Source organism: Mizuhopecten yessoensis, unplaced genomic scaffold (assembly GCF_002113885.1).
Source record: "Mizuhopecten yessoensis strain PY_sf001 unplaced genomic scaffold, ASM211388v2 scaffold11033, whole genome shotgun sequence".
NCBI classification, from domain to species: Eukaryota; Metazoa; Mollusca; class Bivalvia; order Pectinida; family Pectinidae; genus Mizuhopecten; species Mizuhopecten yessoensis.
This window is the reverse complement of record NW_018408845.1, coordinates 140,101-166,336: the sequence shown is the minus strand read 5'-3', so window position 1 is coordinate 166,336 and position 26,236 is coordinate 140,101. Positions and strand designations below refer to the sequence as shown.

The 26,236-nt window shown below is 36.8% G+C and overlaps 1 protein-coding gene across 1 annotated transcript in view; it reads right to left on the bottom strand.

Annotated features, from left to right (window-relative positions):
• LOC110464789 (inositol 1,4,5-trisphosphate receptor type 1-like) overlaps positions 1 to 26,236 on the bottom strand; it is a 133,172-nt gene that overhangs the window by 4,534 nt on the left and 102,402 nt on the right. The window contains exons 49-68 of the mRNA XM_021520214.1: positions 24,042 to 24,141; positions 21,899 to 21,949; positions 20,778 to 21,011; positions 19,248 to 19,388; positions 17,562 to 17,711; positions 17,227 to 17,328; positions 16,795 to 16,878; positions 11,594 to 11,629; positions 7,888 to 8,073; positions 7,434 to 7,542; positions 6,651 to 6,769; positions 6,188 to 6,357; positions 3,684 to 3,872; positions 3,293 to 3,454; positions 3,059 to 3,167; positions 1,753 to 1,876; positions 1,478 to 1,653; positions 1,184 to 1,336; positions 862 to 939; positions 156 to 413 (exon numbers count right to left, since the gene is read on the bottom strand). Of these exons, the coding sequence (XP_021375889.1) occupies positions 156 to 413; positions 862 to 939; positions 1,184 to 1,336; positions 1,478 to 1,653; positions 1,753 to 1,876; positions 3,059 to 3,167; positions 3,293 to 3,454; positions 3,684 to 3,872; positions 6,188 to 6,357; positions 6,651 to 6,769; positions 7,434 to 7,542; positions 7,888 to 8,073; positions 11,594 to 11,629; positions 16,795 to 16,878; positions 17,227 to 17,328; positions 17,562 to 17,711; positions 19,248 to 19,388; positions 20,778 to 21,011; positions 21,899 to 21,949; positions 24,042 to 24,141 (2,731 nt within the window). The remainder of the gene's footprint in view (positions 1 to 155; positions 414 to 861; positions 940 to 1,183; positions 1,337 to 1,477; positions 1,654 to 1,752; positions 1,877 to 3,058; positions 3,168 to 3,292; positions 3,455 to 3,683; positions 3,873 to 6,187; positions 6,358 to 6,650; positions 6,770 to 7,433; positions 7,543 to 7,887; positions 8,074 to 11,593; positions 11,630 to 16,794; positions 16,879 to 17,226; positions 17,329 to 17,561; positions 17,712 to 19,247; positions 19,389 to 20,777; positions 21,012 to 21,898; positions 21,950 to 24,041; positions 24,142 to 26,236) is intronic.

The following is a 26,236-nucleotide window of genomic DNA, read 5'->3' as shown; positions in this document are numbered from 1 at the left end:
ATATCAAATGATTATATTTATAAATAGCAGTCAGAATAAAATTCACAAGTAGTTTGATTTATTGAATATTGCAGTAGTCATGATTCAGAAGATTTAAATGAAGTCCCCACGAGGAAGGCTAAGTAAAATACTAGCTGTGACGATCGCAACATTACCTCTTGTTTCTGTTTGTTGGCAATAGTTGTGACCTGCTGTAATAGCTCGTCAATCTTCGACTCCGTAGAGTCTACATCGACGGTGGAGAGACAGAGGGCACGGTTCATTGGGAAGAAGTCATAGTTTTCCTCTTCCATTAGCTTGTTGACGTACAGTTCCATGGCGGTGTAGTCACTGGTCTTCACATCGTCAAGGTGAATAAGAAAAAACACATACGCCCACATGTTGTGTTCATTTCTGACATGGTGGTCGAAACCCTACAAAGTAAGCAGAAAGTACGTCAAACTAAAGTCTAACATTTTTAACATGCACTACTTGGTACTCATTTCTTTCAATAGTTAAGGTTAAGTTATGTGTTGTAAATTTATTTTATTTTTTAGATACATGTTGACTACATTTAGTACAGGACCAAGGCATTACATGGATACTGAAATATCATTATCAGTGACCCTGACTATAACAATCTACTGTACAGGTAATGTAGTAATGTTCACATGTTCCTGATATTTTGTTGAAACAAAGTAGGGTATTTGATAGTGATGAACCCTACAAAATTTAAAGGAAAATGATGGAAGCTGAAGAAGACACCAAAGGGCAATAACTCTGTAAATAACTAAAATGTAGCTGGACGTATTGATCAGCTAGTTATTTACAGAGCCTAAATACATGTGTAATTTTCCGTTTTATCAAATCTTGTTGATTTACCTTTCCCGTGTGTTCAAAGTCGTAGCTATTTCTACTACAGATAAAACATGTGTCCTTCATGTCGGACTCTGTCCTCCACTGCAAATAACACAAAATCTCACAATTTAAACAATCAACAAATAGTCAGAATTTACAATTAACAAATTAAATTTAAAATCAGTCACATCGCTATGTAAAACACAGAGACAAGTTTAATATCCGAACGAAATAATGTAAGCCCTTGTAGTTATTTTCCAATTAGAGTCGATTCTTCTTTAATAATCATCATACAAATCAAAATGTCATTAAATACAATAAGAGTGTAAATTCTCCACCACTATACCTTGAGATCCCTGAGTTCGGAGAAGGTGTCGACAATGATACCAAAGATGATATTGAGACCAATGGTTGTGATGAAGATGAAGAAAGATACGTGGTAAAGAACTAAGGGCCAGAAATACTCAAATGAGTTCCTCAGGTCTGTCTGGTGGATTGTCTGTTAAATACATGGAAGGAGAAAGTAAACATCAAATTTAGTGGAAATGCCTTCAATTTTCATCGAAAAGTACAAATTTTTTATTGTCCACACTCTCATTAGATCAAGTTTAGATTTGCAAGTTTTGAAGCTTGCACTCACCTCAAACATGTCCCCTATAAGGCCATATCTCATGACTGTGATGGTACATTGCCAGAGGTTTGTACAGTACAGGTAGTCCCCTGGGGTGAAGAACTCTCGCAGTAGGGCGAACCCCACCAAGGCGTAGATATATATCACAATCATCCCTAGGATGGCCACCCACAGCAGAGATACACCTGGAAATCATAGGTAGATTAGAGAATCTTATTCGTTAGTGTAACTTAGTTACAACAGGTAGAAAGCAGAATCTCTGTTCAACAAAAAACCTGACTTACCGTTTTGCGTAACAGCTTTAATAACTCCACTCAAAAGTTGATTGTTGTTGACAATGTTCAGCAGATGGAATGCAAAAAAGTAACCATGGAAGAGAGTACCCATCACAGACATCCCCAGGAAAAACTGCAAAGAAAATATTATCAACAAGCTTATTAAATATGAGCCTGAAGCCATGTCTCATCAAGGGGACCTTTACCAGTGGTTCACTCCACATTTTGCCAATATGTATAAAACACTTAATTGCTTGTTAAGATTTCTGTCAAATTCTAAACACAGGGTTATAGAGCTGTACATACCACATAACAAAACGTTGTAAAACTGGTTATAGAGCTGTACATACCACATAACAAAACGTTGTAAAACTGGTTATAGAGCTGTACATACCACATAATAAAACGTTGAAAAACTGGTTATAGAGCTGTACATACCACATAACAAAACATTGTAAAACTGGTTATAGAGCTGTACATACCACATAATAACTGGTTATAGAGCTGTAAATACCACATAATAACTGGTTATAGAGCTGTACATACCACATAATAAAACGTTGTAAAACTGGTTATAGAGCTGTACGTACATACCACATAACTGTTGTAAAACTGGTTATAGAGCTGAACATACCACATAATAAAACATTGTAAAACTGATTATAGAGCTGTACATACCACATACTAAAACGTTGTAAAAACTGGTTATAGAGCTGTACATACCACATAACAAAACATTGTAAAACTGGTTATAGAGCTGTACATACCACATAATAAAATGTTGTAAAACTGGTTATAGAGCTGTACATACCACATAACAAAACATTGTAAAACTGGTTATAGAGCTGTACATACAACATAACAAAACATTGTAAAACTGGTTATAGAGCTGTACATACCACATAACAAATTGTTGTAAAACTGGTTATAGAGCTGTACATACCTCATAATAACGTGTTATAGAGCTGTACATACCACATAATAACTTGTTATAGAGCTGTACATACCACATAATAAAATGTTGTAAAACTGGTTATAGAGCTGTACATACCACATAACAAATTGTTGTAAAACTGGTTATAGAGCTGTACATACCACGTAATAAAATGTTGTAAAACTGGTTATAGAGCTGTACATACCACGTAATAAACTGTTGTAAAACTGGTTATAGAGCTGTACATACCACATAATAAAACGTTGTAAAACTGGTTATAGAGCTGTACATACCACATAATAAATTGTTGTAAAACTGGTTATAGAGCTGTACATACCACATAATAAACTGTTGTAAAACTGGTTATAGAGCTGTACATACCACATAATAAAACGTTGTAAAACTGAAGAACTTGACCTCCAGTTTGGACCCCTCCTCCTTCTTTTGGTCTCCTGAATCATCAACTTTCTCCTTCTTCCCAAACACACCCCTGGAACAGACGAAAAGGAAAACTGATAATTAAAAGTGGCCCCTTGTAAAATGTTAACCTTTGTATAGACTGAATTTGAAAACCAGTCACGTTTAAACATTTAAAACCAGAAATTTCCGAATTACCTGACAACGTCGGTGATCTCTTTGCAAGTAGGAAGACTAGGGTGATTGGACAGGAAGTAACTGATGAGAACAAAGAGAGAGAAGAGGTTGTGTGTTCCTCCCAGGGCATACATCAGTATCGTGTAGGTGTCCAGGGAGATCCCGGATATCCTTGGCACTGGGCTGAAACGAGAGAAAAAAATAGAAATCATTGTTTACCAATATCAACAGAGGTCATACATCATATCTGACAGTAATATTGTACCTAAGATTTTAGTCCAATTCATTCTCAGTGTTATTTAATTACCCAAGGCAGAGATAACTAAAACTGGTTCGGGATGGGACCCGATTATCTAAAGAAGGTCAATTCTCATAATATCTACTACTCCTTTTCATGGTGAAGACTACTCACTCCTTGAACACTTCCCAGTTTGGGGGGGAGAGTGTACTACCAGGCGAGCCGTCAGGTAAGGGTGCATGCGTTGACCCATATTCAGCCAACTTGGCGTAGTCCTCCTCTGTCGCCTTGTTGTTCCACGTCAGTAGCATCAGCAGGTTGATAGCCACGCTTAGGAATGTAGCCCCATAGTTCCACAGCAACCTGACAGGGGAGGTAACAATGTTAAATCATACACAGTTATGTATCCCCATAGTCCCATAGCTACCTGACAGGGGAGGTAACAAGGTTAAATCATACTCAGTAATGTATCCCCATAGGTTCGTAGCTACCTGACAGGGGAGGTAACAAGGTTAAATCATACACAGTAATGTAGCCCAATAGTTCCATAACAACCTGACAGGGGAGGTAAGCAAATCAATGAAATGACACTCAGCAATGTAGACCCCATATTTTCTTACACTCTGAATGTTAATGCAAAGATGCCAGTCATCGATTCAAATTGAGTAATGAAGCTAAATAGAACAGTGCCAACCAAAGAAGGGAGATAACCATGTTAAATCATACTCAGGAATGTATCCCCAAAGTCCCATAGCTACCTGACAGGGGAGGTAACAAGGTTAAATCATACACAGTAATGTATCCCCATTGGTTCATAGTTACCTGACAGGAGAGGTAACAAGATTAAATCATACACAGTAATGTAGCCCCATAGTTCCACAGCTACCTGACAGGGGAGGTAACAAGGTTAAATCATACACAGTAATGTATCCCCATAGGTTCATAGTTACCTGACAGGGGAGGTAACAAGGTTAAATCATACACAGTAATGTAGTCCCATAGTTCCACAGCTACCTGACAGGGGAGTTAACAATGTTTGTAACCTGAGCCCATACACAGTAATGTATCCCCATAGTTCCATAGCAACCTGACAGGGGAGGTAACCATGTTAAATCATACTGAGTAATGTAGCCTGATAGTTCCATAACAACCTGAGAGGGAAGGTAACCATATTAAATCATACTGAGTAACGTAGACTGATAGTTCCATAACAAACCTGACAGGGGAGGTAACCATGTTAAATCATACTGAGTAATGTAGCCCCATAGTTCCATAACAACCTGACAGGGGAGGTAACCATGTTGAATCATACTGAGTCATGTATCCCCATAGTTCCATAACAACCTGACAGGGGAGGTAACCATGTTGAATCATACTGAGTCATGTATCCCCATAGTTCCATAACAACCTGACAGGGGAGGTAACCATGTTAAATCATACACAGTAATGTAGCCTGATAGTTCCATAGCAACCTGACAGGGGAGGTAACCATGTTAAATCATACTGATTAATGTAGCCCCATAGTTCCATAGCAACCTGACAGGGGAGATAACCATGTTAAATAATACTGAGTAATGTAGCATGATAGTTCCATAGCAACCTGACAGGGGAGGTTACCATGTTAAATAATACACAGTAATGTAGCCCCATAGTTCCATAGCAACCTGACAGGGGAGGTAACTATGTAAAATCATACACAGTAATGTAGCCTGATAGTTCCATAGCAACCTGACAGGGGAGGTTACCATGTTAAATCATACTGAGTAATGTAGCCTGATAGTTCCATAACAACCTGACAGGGGAGGTAACCATGTTAAATAATACTGATTAATGTAGCCCTGTATTTCCATAACAACCTGACAGGGGAGGCAACCATGTTAAATCATACTGAGTCATGTATCCCCATAGTTCCATAACAACCTGACAGGGGAGGTAACCATGTTAAATCATACTGAGTAATGTAGCCTGATAGTTCCATAACAACCTGACAGGGGAGGTAACCATGTTAAATAATACTGATTAATGTAGCCCTATAGTTCCATAGCAACCTGACAGGGGAGATAACCATGTTAAATCATACTGATTAATGTAGCCCCATAGTTCCATAGCAACCTGACAGGGGAGATAACCATGTTAAATAATACCGAGTAATGTAGTATGATAGTTCCAAAGCAACCTGACAGGGGAGGTAACCATGTTAAATAATACACAGTAATGTAGCCCCATAGTTCCATAGCAACCTGACAGGGGAGGTAACCATGTTAAATCATACACAGTAATGTAGCCTGATAGTTCCATAGTAACCTGACAGGGGAGGTAACCATGTTAAATCATACTGAGTAATGTAGCTTGATAGTTCCATAACAACCTGACAGGGAAGGTAACCATGTTAAATAATACTGAGTAATGTAGCCCCATAGTTCCATAGCAACCTGACAGGGGAGGTAACCATGTTAAATAATACTGAGTAATGTAGCCTGATAGTTCCATAACAACCTGACAGGGGAGATTACCATGTTTGCAACCTTTACCATACTCAGTTATGGAGGCTCATTATCTGATTTCTCATTTAGTTTAAGAATAACATTAGAGAAAAAGAAAGAGAAATAACTAAATAAAATATTTTTTTACGTGTGTGACTCGAACTTTATAATTTTGATTATCAACCATCTGCGTACCATCCTTTGGTGAATAGCATGGCTATAGGGTTGTGAAGTATTCGACGTTGATAACTGATATCTTTCATAATGTCTCTGGTCCAACTCATGAGGTCACGGATCTTGTTACTAGGTGAAGTTCGATCCACATTCCACTTAAGTTTCTCCTTCACTTCATCGCGTAGATAGTTCTACAGGGGAAAGTAAAAGCAATACACTTAATACATTGTGGTAAAGAGTTGTCATACATATTGATTCAAAGTAGTTTTTTTTGTTATAAAATATTAGTACTCGGTCTAAAGAAATGGAGACAAATTCAATATAGGAGATAGTGTGGGATTATCTCCACCTACGCTCAGATGATGGGACTGATTCTCATTATTGTCTCAGAAGAATCATCATTTACAATGGGACAGAGTCATCTTCTATGTCATCTTAGGATAATCTGAGGTAAAATGTATAAAACAAACTCAGAGTTATCTACCTTGTTCTTCACTCGGAAGTTGACCTTTTGTAGAATGTTGTCCTTGACAATCTCGATAGACATGGAATTTTTCTTGTAGAAGTCAAAGGCTCGTCGCTGTTCTGGAGAGATGTCCACTCCTGGGGAAACAGGAACGACGGGATAATGAAATAGCAGAAACTACTTGCTCATGAAGGACAGTTCTCGTAAAATCTGTGACAAATGAATCTATCACAATATTTGGGGAGTTTGCAGTTCATAGAAATTCATTATATCTTGCACTGATTAGCATGCTATTCAGTTGTAAATTCATCATTGCTGTAAGAATGTAATCATGCCAATATAAAATTAATAACAGTATCAAATGTATCCAGCAATAGGCCCATACCTGGTAATAAGCCCACCCATATCTAACACAATCCAGTAGAAATGCTAATAAATTCTATTTCATTGTCCTATAATATTAGCCTTCTACCTACTGTATAGCACAAAATGTTCGTGGGTACTTTCCTTCATGGTTTGAAGCCATCTAGATCGTTTCGTGGTACAAACTTTGTGGATATCCTATATTAACAAACAGTAGACACGTGTATCATTCAAATTCGTTGTCTTTATGTTCATGGTTCTATGGCAACCACGAAAAACACAAATGTTTATACACAACGAACATTTCATGTTATACAGTACTTGGAATCAGTGGCTATATGTGTTTGTCCTTTGACCTTATGGCAGGATAAATACATTAGCTCAAGCTGTTCTCAAAAGCTTTACAGTAATGCTTGCTACACACTGTATAATGCTTACTCTCTGGCATGGCAGGGTCAATGTCGATCATTCTGGCTAGGATGAGGTAGAATGTGAAGCCAACTTCCATCAACATTTCCTTCATACTGGCATTCTCCTTCTTACCAGACTGGTTATACAAAATAAAAACAAACATTGAAAAGTGTTCATGTAGGAAACATCAGCAAGAATATGCTACTGTAATAACATATCACACTAAAGGTAGGATGGAGGTAAAATGACAGCCTGATAGTTACCAAGTTCAACCAAAAGCTTAATGGAGGTATATATATAGAGTTCCTCATATGAGGAGATGAAAGTAAATCCAGATCCTGATAATTACCATCTTAAACCTCAAGGTTAGGGGGGCTTGTCATAATGGGGGATGAAAGTAAATCAAGGCCTAATAAATAACATTTTCCCTTTTGTATGTCTAAATTGATATTTCCGTTGTATTTAACCATATAACCCTTACCATGACTCCTGAGATGAAGTTTCCCCCAAATGCAGCAATGGACTTGGCCGACTTGAGATAGTTGGTTGATCCTGGAGGACCATTGTTTAGTACATCGTCCAGTTTAGGTTTGTCAGCTTGGTGCATTTCAAAGCACTGTGTCATACACCTGTACAGGGCGTTCTTGTCCAGTGTGTCCTTCACCTCCTGTATAGGGACAAGGTCATACTTCAATGTCAAGGTCATATTTTGTAAAGAATGTCATCGAAATTCTGTTGTGCATCGAATCCTCAATGTTTTGTACCAACGTTATGCAACTTGACCAACTTAAAGAAAATATCAGCTTTTTAGTGTGGGCTTTTATTTTAGCATTTAAAGTGAAGGTATATTATGTAAAGATAATCATTGTTCTTGGACAGTTTCCATGAAACTTTCTCAAACTCAAGTCTCATTTGCTTGAAATATCTTTCTGAAACCCTCATGTCTCATTTGCTTGAAATATCTTTCTGAAACTCTTTTACAGTATGTTCTTGTGGTTGGATCAGAAAGGAAAACTTTTGATGCAGGTACTTGGCTACACAAACTTAAGTACCACACTTAACACACAGAAGGTACTCAGCAACAAGTTAACATTGAAGGTATTCAAGAGACACTGGCAGTTCCAGCACTCTCTTTTTTATTTCCAACAAACAGTAGTTCCAATTTGTTAGGCCTTTTTTCCACCAGCTCATCCACTGCACTATCGGTCCTGCTATGTTAATACTATGGGGCTAGATGGGCTGGGAGTTCAACCCTTGGGTAAACATTTTTTTTGAGTTGTTAAACACACGGCAAGAGGATAAAAGATAATATTAATCTCTAAATTCAATGCAGTTTTTGATTCAGTTATCGAAATGAACACTTCGACCATAAACATTATACATTAACACGTCAATAATTTCAGGAAACTGTTCTATCTTATTAGTACGCACAGCATACCTGATTCCAATCCTGCTTTTGGTAAAAAGTCACTGTTTCTTCAAAAGAAATATAGCTTTTGTACATTTATTTCTTCCTCTTTCCACCAGTTTTACATTATGTAGAGATCTTTTAAGGGGAACTAACTACCAATGTAATATCAGGAATGACGGAAAAGTGACAAAAAAATTGGAATATGGAAATCTAGAAATCTGGAGAAAAGATTTTTCATCATTGGCAGGATGGTAAGAAACAGCTCTGTAATTACTCCTATCAACATGACAGGATGGACAGTCAACATTCCACCATTAATAGTGATATTTCCTTATTTAGTGTGATCAACAGTTAGTACATTTTAGTACATTAATCACCATTAGTATATCATAAATATATAGAGGATCTAGCACGAGTGTTCATGTTATATTGAATTTATTGAACGAGTATATTAGTTTCATATGAAACGAGCCTTTGGCGAGTTTCATATGAAATAAATATACGAGTTCAATAAATTCAATATAACATGAACACGAGTGTTAGATTCTATTTATTATATAATTCGAGAAACCTACCTACATAAGTGGTTGACGACGAGAAAGGACGCATCACATATACTAATTTGAGAACATGTTCCGCTAACAAAAGTAGTCCTCAGAATTTTATCAGAATAATAAATGGCCAACAGTTTTACTTTTAACGATCATTTTAATTGTGATAACAATTGAAATAATAAAAGTTTACAAAATATGACTTCTTTTTTTTCGCTTCGGAAAAAAACTGTTTTTTTTTCATCGGTGACGTCATGAACAGTGTAAGAGCGCGCGCACTGTGAAGGTCGTCGGAAACCGAAAACACATGTGTTGGATATTAGGCCTACTGAGAATCACTGTCACTTTCTATAACACGGGCGCGTTTTTTCAGAGGAGGTCCTTGGTAAACATGAACTTGTATGTTTCCTCCTGTGACAGCACCTGAAAAGATACTTTGGAAACCGCCCTGGACCCTGACAACAGAGGAAGTTGACTGGTTACACGCCATTGATTGTTGTGTCAGTGATGTTGTGTTGCATCCGGTCTCAGGTGCTGTTGGATTTCCGTGCAGTATTTTGGAGATTTCTTTGTGTTGATTCGTGTTGATGTGTGAATAATTATTAATAGAAGAAATGTTTCGGTGACCAGAAATTTGCATTATATGGTTAGCGGGGATGTTATTATCGTTCAATTTCTGGACAAGATATTTCCTCGCACTGTGATTTGACAAGTGTTTGTCAGTTTGGATTCCTGCTCCCTTTATGGCACGTTGCATCATGGATTTTAGCTTGTTGATACCAACGGGTTGGCGCTTGAACCAAGTCTCATGACTTCCAGGTGAGCTTTTTGTTGTAGTAGCTATATAAAATGCATGTTGTAGTAGGCCTATACTATAGTAGTAGTAGTAGTAGTGCGTAGGAATACGACCTAGTTCCCACGGTGTCGCGCGCTCATTTGCATCTTTATTGCACACGTTCAATATCAATTTTATTGCACCCCTTTATTGCACTGCAGAAGCCTTATATTATATAATAAATATGTATTATGCCATGTACAGTTGAAAGTTGATTATCCAAACTCAACGCGAGACATCTGAATGCTTCAGACTAGCGGTCGTGTGGATAGCTGGTTGTACAACTCTAAAGCCAACTGTTCATCAGGAGACACAGCTCAGGTAGGAATCAGTGAAAGTTTTGATTATGGGCATGCAACTGTAGTTATTATATATCTAAATTAATTAATTCTGGTTGCTTAATGTATAATTATATCATTCCATTCTTCACAAAAATCTCCTCTAGATTTTAAGGGACAACATTAACCAAGAAGTTTAGATTTAGCAGTCTGAAGCCTTGTCCTGTAATAGAACTGTAGTAAAAGGCCAGTGGGCTTTATTAGCATTAACACAAGTGAATTTGGCTCAGTAGAATGTCAGTGAAAGGTTTAAGTTTGGAATTGATTTTCCAGATCACTTTTGCATGAGAACCCTTTTAAAAAGAACACTGTTTGCAAAATTTGGTTGAAATTCCTTTAGTTTTCAATTTCTTACAAGGAATAATTTTGGGAATCCGACCCAAAGTCCTAAATGGAAACCAAGGAAACCAACCCACAACATTGACAGAAGCCCCAGGAAACTTTAAACAATCCTCACTCTTACCCCTTCCTACTCTAAGCTCTGCTATTTTTATGTCTTAAGGATAATATTTTAAAACCTTTTTATAATAACGTTTTTATTTACAACCTCTTTTGGGCCCTATGTCTTCAAGACGAAAGGGTGCAAGACAAGGAAACTTTGATGATGTTTCTTCACAAAACTCGGTTTATTTCTATGCAGTGTTTTCATTTTGCTTTTCCTCTCTATAACCTGATGTGAATTCTGACCTCCTGAGGCCCAATAAAGGATTACATGTGTATAGGCACTCAATATGAGGAAGTATTATTCATAAGCTTAAACCTTTAAATCTAGATCATGAGAAGAGTTTTTGAAAATTATGTACAATTATCTCTCCAAAAACCATGTTGAGGGATAGGAGTTTGGTTGAGATCTGTTCCATGGTTTAAGAAAAGAAGTTCAAAATATATTAAGTTCATGTATGATGTTATAATTATTTTAGGTTAGCTGATAATTGATTAAGGCTTCATATAATGAGATCAACACTGTAGGATATCAATGCATGGTTATGCAGTGTGCAGCAATCACTAGCTGGGGTGCAGCTGTACAATGAAGTAGAGACATATATACTAACCTTGTGGATGTACCTGAGTTCATCAGCTTTGCCTTGCTTTAAGTTATGTGCAAATATAAATAAACAAAAGAATAAAAATATAAAAAGTCAAAAACATGCAAACGACGAATACAGTAAAGAAAATAGAAAAGAAGTGGTTACAGACACATTAGACATCAGATACACTGCAGTAAACACTCCCTAATAAAGCTTGGTTTCTTCTCAGAATACAATTGCGAAACAAAGATTGCAAAGCTGTTTTTATAATATTGTATATGAAATTAAAGTTTGACATAATGACTGTAAGTTCAGAATTTTCCTTTTGTAAAATTAATGTTTACCTCTTTGCCCCATGCAATCCAATACACCTGACCACTTGGAAAACATTTGTTTGGGGTTAAGTGTAATCGCAACACCAATCTCCATTGATTAAACTTTTTGTCTTTTTATTTAAAAATTTAATTTTGAAACTGACAATATGTTTTTGTAAAAAATAATTTATTCTTTTTAAAGTTTTACTATGGACACAGTCAATCAAAAGCTCTAGGTCACTTGACAGAATTTAATGTGCTAGAATAGGTGCAGTGGTGGTTGGAGTGTCAGGGTAAGGAGCGTCAGTTTTTGTCAGTGGTATGGGGATCCTTACAACCATTGTATATTTCTAGGGCAGCACTTAATCAAAATATTGATTGTTTCCATTGTTGAGTATTTGTATGTGAAAAAAAAAATGAGATGACATTGGATAGACTCTCTTTGGGAAGCTGCAATTTTATTTGAAAAATAAATGGAAATAATAACCTTTAAACTTCTTCCTGTAATTTTTTTTTCTTTTCTTAAAACTCTTTTATGATATACAGTCGAACCTCGTTATCTCGAAGTCGACGGGGTCGTTGGAAAACTTCGAGTTATCCGAGTATTCGAGTTATGCGGGTTCATAGATTTGGTATGAAATTTGCTGTTGGGACATAGCACTAGCAGTTGTTGGTTTTATTAATAGTTAATGCTTTAAATCAATCGATAAATGATATACGTAATCAATATAACAAATACAGCTATGTAATTTTACAATAAACACGCTAACAAAAATAGAGTAAGTTATTTCAAAAAAACGTACTTTCGTTTTTAAACGCGATCAAAACGGATGGACCATTTTGTGAATTCGTTATTAAATATGGACGGGCCTAGTGATTAAATGTTGTTTTTGGCTAGTATAGATATTGGCAAATCTTTCCAAGTCTGCATTTGTATTTGTAAGTCTGTCAAGTTTTACTTCTGAAGTGTTACATTTCAAACCGAACTATCCCGCTGTCTCTGATCTCGTAGTTTACAATGCGGAAATGAAAGTGCGCAAGTCTAAAACAAATCACTGTAATGGAGCGTACGCATAGTTGATTCTGTAAATGAAAACACACAAACAAATTATATCGTACATGTGACACATTGATTCATTAAAGCCAAATATGACACCTGACACCTCCTCAACTCGATGTAATCAACAGCAATTATCGTTTTGTTCTTAAATCTCTCGATCGACTTTCAAAGCCATACTGGCTCCTGTAAAAACATGAACCCGTAAAGCTGTCCTAGGTTGTGATTTTAACTGTGGAACTCTTTTATGCATGACCACGCTTTGTGACCAATTTTCCGGTTTGCACTGTCGTCTGTTTAGGTGTACAAATCATTAAACGGACTCGCAGTAAGTACAGATTACTGTTGATCAACATTGATGCAGTTTGTTTTTTATTATGAATAACATGGTTTTGACAGTCCGTAAACTTTACAGTCCTAAGCTTTATCGTAAATTCTTTTTTACTGATTTCATGCTAGTCTACTTACGAAAGATGTTCATAAACACGGAATAGCAAAATGTCGTACTTTTGCGTTTTATTTGTATCAAAGAATTAACAAGTGACAAAATGAAATTTGGATACTACGTTGGATTAACGCTATTGAAACCAATATTTTACTTCGAGGTATCCGAGTTTTTCGACTTTTCAGGGTTCGAATTATCAGAGTTTTATTTACTAAGATAAAGAACAGATTTGGCCGGGACCGGAGAAATACTTCGAGATAAACGGGGTCTTCGAGTTAAAAGAGTTCAAGATAACGAGGTTCGACTATAGTAAAGAGTCAAAATGTGCTTACATTATATATTGCAGCTTGCATAAACACGATAAAAGGTGCTTATATAGAGACTGTGTAGATAACTTAGAAGGTGCATTTAATAGGGGCTGAGAATCAAATGCTGCATACAAGGAGATAGATCAAGAAATACATGGAGAGGAGAGAGATGGGGAAGTGGGGGAGGTATCAAAAGGTGCTTACATGAAGAGCGATAGGAAAGTGGGGGAGGTATCAAAAGGTGCTTAAATGAAGAGAGATGGGAAAGAGGGGTAGGTATCAAAAGGTGCTTACATGAAGAGAGATGCAGGGAAAGGGGGGGAGGTATCATAAGGTGCTTACATGAAGAGAGATGGGGGGAAAGTGGGGGAGGTATCAAAAGGTGCTTACATGAAGAGAGATGCAGGGAAAGTCGGGGAGGTATCAAAAGGTGCTTACATGAAGAGCGATAGGAAAGTGGGGGAGGTATCAAAAGGTGCGTACATGAAGAGAGATAGGAAAGTGGGGGACGTATCAAAAGGTGCTTACATGAAGAGAGATGCAGGGAAAGTCGGGGAGGTATCAAAAGGTGCTTACATGAAGAGCGATAGGAAAGTGGGGGAGGTATCAAAAGGTGCTTACATGAAGAGAGATAGGAAAGAGGGGGAGGTATCAAAAGGTGCTTACATGAAGAGCGATAGGAAAGTGGGGGAGGTATCAAAAGGTGCTTAAATGAAGAGAGATGGGAAAGAGGGGTAGGTATCAAAAGGTTCTTACATGAAGAGAGATGCAGGGAAAGTGGGGGAGGTATCATAAGGTGCTTACATGAAGAGAGATGGAGGGGAAGGGGGGGAGGTATCAAAAGGGGCTTACATGAAGAGAGATGGGAAAGTGGGGGAGGTATCAAAAGGTGCTTACATGAAGAGAGATGGGAAAGAGGGGTAGGTATCAAAAGGTGCTTACATGAAGAGAGATGCAGGGAAAGTGGGGGAGGTATCAAAAGGTGCTTACATGAAGAGAGATGGGAAAGTGGGGGAGGTATCAAAATGTGCTTACATGGAAAGATATAGAAAGGGAGGTAGGTATCAAAAGATGCTAACATGGAAATCAATTAGACAAAAAGGGAAGGTGTCAAAAGGAGCTCACATGGTTACATGGAGACAGATCAAAAGAATGGGGAAAGATGTCAAACGGTCTTGCATGGAGGTAGATCAGGAAAGTTAGGGAGATGTCAAATGTGATTAAGTGGAAAATGGGGAAGGTGTAAAAACGTGCTAACATGGGGCAAATGGCTTTGTTTTGAAAATTATTATATACCTGGTAAATGGAATGATTTTTTTCAATATCAATGTAAATAAAATCCCATAGTTTAACACCTCTATATAGGAATAATTTGTCGATTTGTAATACATGTACATGAAAGTTCAAACAAATCTTTTTCTACAGTCTGTAGGACATGCATTAAATCAAAATTGTTGAGCTCAAACTTTCTGTACGAACTATTCATACATCTAGCACTAAGGCTCATACAGGAATTTCAAACCTATCTAAATTTAGGGTTTTCCAGTGGCAGAATACACCGAATACACATGTGCTAGCTTTTGCATTATGCCTTTCATATGTATTAGAGTTATCTCTCTCCAATATTTTGAAGGTAAATATGTCGGAATTAAATGAGAATAGTAAACATGAGCTTTATGCAGAACTCTTTTGGAAAGGATTAAATGTTAAAATAAGGAAATGGAACAGAGGTAATTGTTTTTCCAATGCCTTCCCTAGGGGTCCAGCCCAGGACATCTGTCCTACTAGCCTTATGCTCTACTGAATGAGTTAAACAGAAATTCTTCCTACCCAAGTTATTAGGAATAAGAAGCAGCTAGTATATATGTTACTAGGGTAACAGTGACATATACATTCTTAAGCCCATTTTACCATTATCATTTCACCTCCAATCCTGACATTTTTCTTTTTTTAAATGAGTCTTATCAAAAGAAGTTTTTCTAAACTTGTTTTAAAAAAAATTGTCTCCATAATTTTACGTCATTTCATACAGAAATCCATTTATTGATTATCTTAATAGACTTTGAGTTTAATTTCTAGAAATAATTTCTCAAATTAATGAACATTTTATTTTGCTTTTTCAATCCTGTATGAACCTTGAGCATACCAACCTTGACTGTGATGAAAAACATGCTTATATTATGTTAAAAATAAAGAATTTCATTCTAAAGAAATGTACACAGATCAACATAGGAGTAAGCAATAAAAGAAATGTATACATGTTTACACAGAAAGTGTCCTCTGGTAATTATGTCATAAATATATACAATATACCTGGTAAATGTCAGCAGTGATAATAATGTTTAGGTATAGAGGTGTGACAATTAATTTGTTAAACCAATTCCAATGGTAAGTGTGACATTTTAAGGGTACTGAGGTTTGACCTTTGACTTCGTCCCTGTGCTCTACAGGTATTCCAAGTGTGACAAATGCATGAAGCTATAACACTGCATTCCTATGGATCATCAAGATATAGCAATTTGATCTTTGACCTTGAAGTATGACCTTGACTTTAATGAACAGCTAGATGAGGACCATACTGTGATATGATTTGTTAAAGGCAGCAGTATCAAAAGTAGGTCACAGTGACCTGAATATGATACACTGCTTTCATCTCCCACAGTCCTGGCACTGATTACTAACAACCAAGTTTTATTGAAATGCAACCATATTTAACAATGTATTTCTGACAGTATCCATGTTTTATTTTTTATTAAGTGACCTTCATCTACATATATAATGAACTTGTTGAATAGCTTATATGCATCTGCATATAACAGTGTATCAACTTGTGACATTTGCCAAATATTTTAAGACTTCTGAACGTGTGGACAAATTGACAAACAGACAAACAGACAGACAGACAGACAGACATGGTCATTACCATAGATAACTCACATCTCAGATGTAGGGCCTAGAGCCTAACACAAACCATTAGTCATGCTGATATAATACTGATCAACACCTGTCCTGTATCAACAGTACCTCACTGCAAACATTCAAACCTAACTATAATTACATAATAAGGAATGTGTATATCAATACTGGTAAGGTCTACCTACCTTAGCCACCTGTGACTTGCCAGGACCATTCTCTTCTATCAGGGCAATCACCAGGGATGCAATGGCCTGCCGTAGGTCAAGGATCTGTCAATGACATAAATATAAGCATTTATGGCCATATCTTGACACTAGTCATTGATACAGTGATTTGGTTATTGATACATTGACTCCAGTCATTAATAAAGCCAGTTATCTCCCCCTTCCACCCAAACCTCTATGTATCAGTCAGGTATCTTCGATCTCCTTTCTACACTTAACTTTTCTTGATCTTGTTCAGTTTTCACCTGTAACAGGAGAAGAAATATGCACGGCCAAACTGGAGTTCGAACCCGGGACCCTCCAAACTCTAGACGGATACTCTACCAACTGAGCTACCCGGTCGCTGATGATCGACCCAGTCCAGTTCCTCCACACACCCATTTTAACACTTACTTTCTCTGGATCACAGTCAGCCAACTCCCCAGCCCTAAGGATGAAGTTGATATAGTCCACAACTTTCCTGTCATAAATTACAAATCTGTTTTCCTGGTTGCCCTGAAAATATATTAAAAAATCAAAAAAACTTGATGCATGTTGCAAGTAATAAGCAATCTTTTTGAAAATCACACTAAAAGAAGGTAAAAAAGATCCTGTGTGAGCTGCGGAGCAGAATTTATAAGTCATTCCGTAAAATTTACGGAGCTGAAAGTGTAAGGGTCAAAATGAGCACTCAGGTGCACATATTGAAGAACTTGCAGAGAGGAAGGCAATTGTTCTGTAGAACTTACGGAGCAGAACTCGTTGAGTGTACTGAAGACCTGGATGATGAGGTCAATGGTTTTGCTGTTGATGGTGGAATACACAACATTGAGGAACTGGGCGGTCTCGCCTACGATATTAAACGACTTCACATTGTCTGGCTGTTCTCGCATGTAGTTCTGTAACACAAAGAAATGTTTGCCACATTTTTTTTTTTATTGATTTTAATGTAACATACGTAATAAGTTAAGTTCAGTTAAGCTTATTACCAGTACAGGATCATTTAAGATCCTCTACACTGTGCTCAAATATACATTAATAACAATACATTAAACAAATCAATTGTGACAACAGTTCTATTTTCTATAGAATTTCAGACTTATAGTTATAAATAAGTTCGAGATCTTCCCAATGCTTATCTAATCTGTTTTTGAAAGAGTTTACTGTTGGTGTCGAGATTACTTGTTCTGGAAGATTATTCCATATTTCGACTATGCGCAGACCAAAGCGTTTTTCCTGATATCCAGTTTACAATCCTGTCTTTGTACCTTGTACCTGTCTTTGGACCTTGTACTCTGTCTTTGGACCTTGTCCCCTGTCTTTGGACCTTGTCCCCTGTCTTTGTACCTTGTCCCTTGTCCCTTGTCTTTGTACTTGTCCCTTGTCTTTGGACCTTGTACCCTGTCAAGGTCCCCTGTCTTTAGACCTTCACCCTGTCTTTGGACCTTGTCCCCTGTCTTTGGACCTTGTCCTCTGTCTTTGGACCTTGTCCTCTGTATTTGGACCTTGTCCTCTGTCTTTGGACCTTGTCTCCTGTCTTTGGACCTTGTCCCCTGTCTTTGGACCCTTTCCCCCCGTCTTCGGACCTTGTCCCCCGTCTTTGGACCTTGTCCCCCGTCTTTGGACCATGTCCCCTGTCTTTGTACCTTGTCCCCCGTCTTTTGACCTTGTCCCCCGTCTTTGGACCTTGTACCCCATCTTTGGACCTTATACTCGTCTTTTGACCTTGTCCCCCGTCTTTGGACCTTATCGCCCGTCTTTGGACCTTGTCTCCTTTCTTTGGACCTTGTCCCCTGTCTTTGGACCTTGTCCCCTGTCTTTGGACCTTGTCCCCTGTTTTTGGACCTTGTCCCCTGTCTTTTGACCTTGTCGTTCCAGCTTTTAAGAAAGTCTGCTGCCTTACTATTGCAGATATTGCTCATAATTTTAAAAAATTTGATCATATCTCCCCCTGATCCTTCTGAAGACCAGTGTTGATAATTCAAGCTTTTACCGGTAAGTCTATCTGAATAGGAAATTTCTTAAACCCAGGTAACTGCTTAATTGCCCTCTGTTGTACAGCCAATGGATAAAAACTGGAATTCTGATCACTAATTACATAATTGGCATCTAAATCAATTAAGATTTTAGCTCCTTATATAGTAATGCAATCAGAAGTCAATGCTGTCACATTCAGATCACATTGCAGAGAGGTCCAGTTTGGACAATGGACTTTGAAAGTAGAAAAGATGATTGTTTGCCTGTTTTTGTTAACAATTTTTAAATGCAGTCCAAATTACATATTCCATTGAGCATGGCTTACTAAACATAACTTTTATCTGGTCCTTACCTCCATGTATGTTCATAAACGATCTCCTGTTTGAAAATATCTTAATATATTAATGGAAAAGGAGATTTTCCATAGAAGACTTAAATTGTGTCCTGTTAGTGGTTACCTGAAGTCCGCAGTGTTGACCGTCACAGAGTCTGGCTAGTAGTTTGAGGACCAGCTCTATGTAGCCGTCGTCCTTGTACTCCAGCATATCCACAACCCCCTCGTCTATGTTGCTCACCATGTTCTCCGCCGTCTTCATTGACTGACAATCAAACATGCCAACCATCATTAAAATTAGCTTTTTGAAATTTTAAAAATTATCATATTGGAATTGGTAACAGCTAACTTCATTTTAGCAGTGTAAAATAAGGATCTATGCAAACTATGCTTTACTAAATGCATGTTTTTTTAAAGTTTGCTAACTATAAAACAATTGATAAATAAAGCTGGTTAGATGAGTAAATGGGTTGAAGATAGAACTACATCATGAGATTCTTTTAACACCACACATTAATATCAAAATATGTAACTCACAATGTGTTCTGTATAAAACATTATCCTGTAATCCAGAAAATGAATCTTATCAGTAGTAAAATCTGATGAAAAACCGACAACTTGGTATTGCTTAATCAAATAGGAACTACATCCATAGAATAACTAATGTTAACAATGAAACAAGAAAGTTTTCCACAGCCTTCATTGTTAGTTTCACAAACATACATGTAAAAATGTAACGGTTTTCCAAGCAATATGAATTAAGTGTTTTTCAAAAGAGTTGCAAGTATGCTTCAGATTCATGGAAGTAAATTGTTATTCCATTACACCTCAAACACCAGTCAGCCTTAAGTTATCTAAGAGACAATAATTAATGGTCTGGGTAAACACACATACCACAGCCAGCCTTAAGTTATCTAGAGACAATAGCGTTCTGGGTAAACACACATACCACAGCCAGCCTTAATTAAGTTATCTAGAGACAATACTGTTCTGGGTAAATACACATACCACAGCCAGCCTTAAGTTATCGATTGCACTTACAAAATAGATTATGAGCAAGAGCAAAACAATCTGAAATTATTTTTTCTTTTTTTTCTTCAAATTTACCCCAACCTTGCTCGGCAAATCAATGGTACCTAGTGTCTATGCAAAGTAATTTTTTTATGCAATATACCAGTGTTATTTTTCATTTTGTGTCTATGCATTGAGGAGCAGAAAATAAATGTACATCTATATTAATATAAATCAGGCCAAGCAGAATATTATATATATCTACAAGCAAAACAGTACAATTGTGCAGCCAAAACATTACGTACAAATACACTGTGCAGCCAACACCACCTGTTGTTAGTGATTACATGTAAGGCATGAGTTTACGAAAATATGTTATTAAAAGAGATCTGTTAGTAAAAATAAAACAATTAAATCCAGCCTAAGATGATTTTTTGTTTGACCACTTAAAAAAGGAAAATAAGAAAGCACAGTTAATCTCTAGATCTCCTGTCATGTGATTGATGGTACTCCAGTGTTAGGGCCATTCATGATGATGAAAGTCATGCATGTCGTATCTACTCATGCGAAACAGGTTACCATGGATACACATGCTGATCACCGCAAGCCAAACAACATGGAGGAGCATGGTTGCCATGGTTACCTCTACATTGACACTGGTGAGCTCCACCTCTGGTGTGAAGTCCGGCGAATCGGGGGCTGGTTTCAGTAAGGCCTCGTGACTGTTGTCACGTATCACAGTGTGGTCGTGTGCGAGCCCATTTGGAATCACCCCTAGCTTCTTGCTCTTTTTAAAGCTTTCTTGTTGCTTACTTTTTCTTTTTTTACTTCGTCTCTTTTGGTCATGTGGAGGCTCTTTAGCTCGACTTAAGGCACTCTGTATAGTGTATGTAAATGTTGTAGGGGTCATAAGTCATCTTTGTGCTTTGGGTTGAAAATACGGGGGGTCTGAATTCCCACATTACTTTCCTGTACAAATTTTAACTCTTTCATAAAAGTCGGCCAGGGGTCAAAGTTATGACTAACAAAGTCTATTCTATTTGCTCATATTGTCAGAAGTACAACTACAATATATATTGTAAAATAAGTTTGTAATGGTTCATAATAAATTATGCTTACAACAAATTGTTCCCTTGCCATAAGTTTTTTAATAAACACGCTTAAATATAGCTTTGTTAAAATTATAAAGAATAAAATACATTCTGGACTATTTATATATATATATATAAATATTTCCATTGCTTATCATATGAAAGCTAAAAAGTGACATAAAAAGTATTTAGTTTTTTGTAAATGACAGTAGTTAGATAGCATTTGTTACAAATTATAATCTTAATGTAAATCAATTGTTAGTCTCCATCTTTTTCAGTACAGTAAAACCTCATGATTTGTTTTGTTCAGCGAGATATTGGCATCATATTCCGGGTTCATAATAAATTAAGTGAGATCATAAAAGGAATTGTTGACAAGAAAGAAAAAAGGACTAGAATTACATTGGCGATGAATGAAGTGGCCAACAACACGATGGGCTTTATATATTGAGGTTTTACCGTGTGTTCATCATATTTTGATCAAGTAAATGAAAAAGCCTTGGTATATTTTAGATACTTTCAGTACAAATTGTATTAAGAATGCTTGTATGAGCAGTAAATTATTTATGACAAAGCAGCAGATTAATGACCTCAGCATCCCGAGTAAGCTTTAAAAGCTGCCTATAGAGACTTAGTCTCTATATTAACAGGTGAGTGTTGACACTTAACTTACCCATCCCTGCATTTTCTCCTCTTTTAGCCGTTGTTCATAATCCTGAATGAGCTGCACAAAAAGAAGGCAATGAACAGTTAATGCTTAAATTCTAGAAATAAACATTAAATGTCAAAAGAGTGAAATCTGTTTAAAGACGGAGACAAAATAATGTATCATTTATGAAATGGAGAAACGAAAAGAAAAAAAAGAACTCTTAACTTAAGAAATGAACTTTACAGCAAATCAAAGAGACAAAAATAGTGCACTCTGTCTGAAAGCAAGGCAAAAATAGTGAACTCATTACGAAATTAAAAGAAAAAAATAATAAATGCCTCATTAAGGCCAAAAACAAAAATAGGTAGTAAACCACCATATGTATGAATGAGACACATAAACTTTGGATAAAAGGAAGACACATATAAAACTGTTGGTCCAATATCTCAATAGTAGTAAAAGGCATTCATTTAGATGGCCTAGCTAGTTGGCCGGTTAAACAAACATACTGAGTATACTGAGTATACATGTCCCCTACCAGCCCCCGCCAGCTATTACACTGTAATGATTTATAACAAATGGTGCCCTTGGTGTTAATTTGGGAAAATGAAAAATATACAATTAGCTTGTACCTGAATTTAATGTAATTTTTCTATTCTACATTACCATCAGTCATATTGTAAAAAAAAATCAGAATAAATGAATTTCCAGGTATACTGTATATTACATAGAAATTTGACACTTTAAAAGTTCAGTAATGAACTGATTATATCGTTATGGAATTTGTTATCGATAATCGGAATCGAACAGGACAAATCAATCGATGTTCGATTATTATATATCGATCATCAGTCCATCACTGGCTTCAACTTGTCCAGGATTTTGTATTAATAGTAACGCTGGCCTTGACCTCAACTCTACAACCCAGAAACTCAAACTTGTCCGAGATATTATGGTACTTTGTAATTGTGTGAAGTTTGATCCAAATCCCTCAAGGAATGAAGCCACTACAGCTCTGACAATGGATTTTCTAAAAAAAAAAAAATAACGGTGACCTTGACCTTGACCTGACAAACCCTGGCACTCAAACTTGTCAGAGATATTATGTTCCTTGGTAATTGTGTGAAGTTTGATCAAAATCCCTGATGAAATAAAGCCGCTATAGCGCTGACAATGAATTTTCTAAAAATAGTAACGGTGACCTTGACCCAAAAACTCTGAAATTCGTTTGTAATTGTGTGAAGTTTGATCAAAATCCCTGAAGGAATGAAGCCGCTAGAGCGCTGACAATGATTTTCTAAAAATAGTAATGGTGACCATGAGCCAACAACCTTGAAACTCGAACTTGTCCGAGATATTATTGTCCTTTGTAATTGTATGAAGTTTGATCAAAAACCCTTCAAGAAATGAAGCTGCTAGAGGGCTGACAAGGATTTTCTAAAAATAGTAACAGTGACCTTGACCTTGACCCGACAACCCTGAAACTCAAACATGTCCGAGATATTATGGTCCTATGTAATTGTGTGAATTTTGATTAAAATCCCTCAAGGAATGAAGCCGCTAGAGCGCTGACAAACATTGGTGTTACGTACGTACGTACACAGACGGATGGAGAGGAAACCTATAGTCCCCCAGGTTTCACCGGTAGGGGACTAAAAAAAAGGCACTTAAAATTGTGCTCATTAGTGTGTCTTGCTATTTAAGTGATCACTTTCTCAGTTCCTGCTGAAGCAGAGGATGCTAACCCTTCCGGAACACCTGGTCTTATTCTCCCTGTACTCTCTCAAGTGTCTCCATGTAAATGTTTCCTTTGTTTATATTTTGCCTTACTATAAAAGATTTTGGGATGGAATAACAGTTTTGTTGACAAATCAATGAGGTGCTATAACTAACTCTTTCTACAACACTGTATTTTACCTTTTGTCCATTTTTTTCAACATTTTTCAAGAGGGAAGTTTGGGGGTAAATGAATATTAAATAAGCCCAAAGGATATAGCCTCATCTGTCTGTGTCATAAACTAAGGATACCTTGTTGTTCCCGACAACTACATCGTATATCTAACAGGCAGTCTCGTCTATGCCTATATCAGATCTACTTAATCTCCAAAACAGATTCAGATAACAGTTGAAATACAAACAACGTGATTACAGAATATAGAGTTTGTACCTGTAGTGCCTTGCGTCCCACAGTCAAGCTGGCGTTAAATGACCCCATGTTGTTGAAGGCTTCTTTGACGCGAGCCTGATGTTGGGCCAACAGAGATCGCCTGTAAAAATAGCAAAGAAACAGCTACATGAAATGTCACTTACATATAATACTCACAAAAATTACATACTGCAACATGCAAGTATTATATTTTTATTTTCATTTTAGGCATACATTGTACTAGGTCAGAGAGAGTTATTTCTACTTTCATTTTAGGTATACATTGCACTCAGTGGGCAAAGAGAAAATATGACAGGGAGAGCATTCCAGTTCATCCCCTTCCTGTATGTTAATGGTTACACATGTGTCCTTCACACCAGTGTTGAAGTATTAACAGCAAATACATATATATAGTATTTGTGCATTACAAATGTTGGTTTGGATCTATGAAGAAAACCATCAAGTCTAGATATTGTATTATAGATGTTCACTCCATGCTGTATAAATCAGCATCATACAGATCTCAATATCAAAAAACATACATAAACACACAGTAGATATATTATCAAAAGATTATAAAAGTAATTGTGCAACAAAATGTATCAACAACAATACTTTATAATAGTGACTAAAGGGTTTTAATTGATTAGAGTTCACTTTAAGTCAGATATGTGTTTGAACTGAAATATTATAATTTTCAATTTGGAGACTAATTCTGTTTCATAACATGTCTGAAAAGATTTTTTCAGATGGGATACTGTAAAAGCATAATATTTCGATGGGGATTTAGTTTCGTTTATTTCGTGGTTTTATAAAAACCACGAAATATTATCCCAACGAAATTTTAAACACACGAAATATAAACTAAACGAAAATATGAAATATAAACTATCAATTTAATAATTAACTATGTATTTACATTTAGACACAAGTCTTGATAAACGGTGTAATTATCGTTACAGGCACAGAGGTAAACACTTATAACAATTATAGCGTGTCAATTAAGCGTTACATTTGAAACACAGTTACATCGCTCTTTGTATGTAAATTATAGAGCATGAAGGATTTGACCAATACCCATCGAGTGAGTTTATCTCGCCTGGTCTTACCTGTACCTCGCAAGTCGTGCGGTGAAATCAACTTGTATAGAAATATTTACAAAAACCCACTAAATATTCCCTTTTTAATAATAATCAAATATTCCTTTCAACGAAGAGGTTGTATAGTGTAAATAAAGCAGTCGTCGTCAGTTGTTTACGACAATTATGTGAGTTTGGATCAATTTCCGGCACCATGCTGTCAGGACGGTAGCCCCATGTTGACACTTCTGTAACGGCGACAAGGGGAAATAAACTTCTAATGTAATAGAGAATCTATTGCTTAAATGATTGAAAACACACGTCTTCCTTCTGGAGTATTATTTTCATGGAAATCGGCATGATTTTCTCAAAGGTAACCGTGAATATTAATGAAATGCATGCTCGTTTTCTTATCAGAATTTGTGTTATAAAATGTTGATTGGCCTAATTATTTCCATTTTAGATAGCTATAAACTTCCACACATGTTTGTTAAGACTAAATTATATGACCATCAAGCGATGGTCGATCTATTATTTTCCACTGACTGGGGTGAAGCGAGATGTGAAAAATTCACTTGGAGTGGATAGGTGCATGATCACCTCAGGCGATGTAGGCTACGGTTAGCCGGACCTATTGTCTTATTGTCCTGGTGTCAAACAACAAGAGATCCCAGAGGGATCTTGGCGCCCACCTTTGTACCATCTTTATTAGTTCTGTCAGTTCAATCTTTTCTCTTCTTTCCTCTAATCTGTTTGATCGAGTCATGTTAACAGTAAATGCACCTTGAGGTAACTTTTGATCTGATGTGTATGAAAGCCAACCTTCAAAGTGAGTTTGTCATTTCACATATTTACTAGTACAGTACTTAATGTGAAAGAAATACAGTTGTGGTACCGCACAACGCACCAAAAATAGCGTGCGCTCACCGTGCATACATCGTTCACACACCGTCCGCACACCGTCCACACATGGTGCGCACAACTGTGCGATTTAGCAATCGTTCGCCCCGTTGTGCGCTTCTCTCCGCACAACTGTGCGATTTGGTATCATTTGTAGATCAAAATTACGGAATGACAAAAATACGGAAGGCTTGTTTGCGATAATGTACACTGTGTATATATCTGTAATTTCTCATC